Here is a 1,888-nt window from a genome sequence, read left to right as displayed (position 1 = left end):
TAACTGTTTTAACTGTATCAGGAAACAGGAAACTCTACTTAGGACAAAAGAACATCATAGAGTATATACTAAAGATCCAAATTTGTAAACACTGCCATCTACTGGCTCAACGCTATTGTAGTTGTTGCACAAATATACATTCCAACAGTGAATTCCAACCGTTCTAGGCATCTCCTCTGTCTTAATCCTTGTTTAATCCTGTCCCTTTCCAGGTTGTGCCTTTGTTAAGTTTTCCTCGCACAACGAGGCCCAAGCAGCGATCCATGCGCTCCACGGCAGCCAAACCATGCCCGTGAGTAAACATCCAAGGTCTTGTCACAGGTCAGAGAAGACACACTGGCAACCCCAGATGGATAATTTAGCTCTGTTGCCATCTGGGTCAATGAACACTGAACAGGGGCAAACATCCAGACAGGAAGTTTGAATGCAATGGGAACTGCAACACAGGGATCACGCTTGCTCTGAGTTTCAAAACACAGGGGAAACTTGAAAGGTGAACCCAAGGTGGGTGGAGCTGAACCTCGATTTGCAAGTAATGAGGGTCCTCGACTTACAACAGTTCGTTTAGTGACCTTTCCAAATTACAACCGCACAAAAAAGGGACTTACGGCCGTGTTTCACCCTTATGGCCCTTGCAGCATCCCCAGGGTCAGGTGATCAAAATTCAGAGGCTTGGCAACCGATTCATATTTATGACGGTCGCAGTGTCCCATGGTCACGTGATCCCCTTTTGCGACTTTCTTACAAGCAAAGTCAAGAGGGGAACCAAATTCACTTAACAACCGTGTTACTGGCTTAACAACTGCAGTGATTCACTTAGCAGCCACAGGGCCCCCAAAGAATAACAGAGTTGGAAAGGGACCATGGAGGTCTTCTAGTCCAACCCTCTGCTCCAGCAGGAAAACCTATAGACGTAGTCCTCAACTTATGACCGCAATTGAGCCCCCAATTTTTGCTGTTAAGTGAGACATTTGTGAAGTGACTTTTGCCCCATTTCTTGCCACAGTTGTTAAGTGAAGCATTGCTAGTAGCCCGGTTGTTAAGTGAATCTGGCTTCCCCACGGACATGGCTTGTCAGAAGGTGGCAAAAGGGGATCACATCACCCCGGGAGCACTGCGACGGTCATAAATAGGAGTCAGTTGCCAAGCGGCTGAATTTTGATCACGTGACCATGGGGGAATGCTGCAAGGGTCGTAAGTGTGAGAAACGGTCATATGCCACATGATTCAGTGCCGTTGTAACTTTGGACGGTCACTAAATGAACGCTTGTAAGTCAAGGACTGCCTGTACCATTCCAGAGAAACGGCTGTCCAATCTGTTTTTAAATCACTCCCCTCTGCCCCCCCTCCGAGTTTGTCCTCTCTTTTCCCACCCCACGCCTGCATTTTTGTCTAGCAGGGTGCTTCTTCCAGCCTCGTGGTGAAGTTTGCCGACACGGACAAGGAGCGGACGCTGCGGCGTGTGCAGCAGATGGTGGGGCAGCTTGGCATCCTCACCCCCTCCTTCACTTTGCCGTTCAGCCCGTACAGCGCGTACGCTCAGGCGGTGAGTAAATCAATGGAACGCGGGCCAGCTTTCTGCCCGTCGGAACTGGGAAGCGGGGGCTGCCACGGGGCCATCAGACCCAGCTGGGGTTCATGGTGAGAAGTGGCTTTCCAGGATGTCTGTAGCATTTGCAACAAGGAAAAGGATGTGGAAAGCTGCAGGGACGCGCAATAAATATTGCAAGATTTAATCCGACTGTTTCCAATGCCGGCTTTACGTTCTTCCCCGGTTTTCCTCTCAATGCCCGTTTGCCATTCCTCCCTGCAAACGACCACAAAAGAAATAAATCCTTGCAATAAGCAAGCACGTGCTTTCAATTTCGCCGCTACTAAGATTGTTGGC

The 1,888-nt window shown here is 49.2% G+C and overlaps 1 protein-coding gene across 1 annotated transcript in view; it reads left to right on the top strand.

The window, feature by feature from the left end:
* The window catches only part of CELF5 (CUGBP Elav-like family member 5), an 89,862-nt gene that overhangs the window by 77,494 nt on the left and 10,480 nt on the right, over positions 1–1,888 (top strand). The window contains exons 5-6 of the mRNA XM_015828019.1: positions 213–292; positions 1,400–1,546. Of these exons, the coding sequence (XP_015683505.1) occupies positions 213–292; positions 1,400–1,546 (227 nt within the window). The remainder of the gene's footprint in view (positions 1–212; positions 293–1,399; positions 1,547–1,888) is intronic.

The sequence above is a fragment of the Protobothrops mucrosquamatus genome, unplaced genomic scaffold, assembly GCF_001527695.2.
Source record: "Protobothrops mucrosquamatus isolate PMUCROS unplaced genomic scaffold, P.Mucros_1.0 scaffold4159, whole genome shotgun sequence".
In the NCBI taxonomy this organism is placed as follows: domain Eukaryota; kingdom Metazoa; phylum Chordata; class Lepidosauria; order Squamata; family Viperidae; genus Protobothrops; species Protobothrops mucrosquamatus.
The sequence above is the reverse complement of the archived record's forward strand: the minus strand, read 5'-3'. Positions and strand labels throughout refer to the sequence as shown.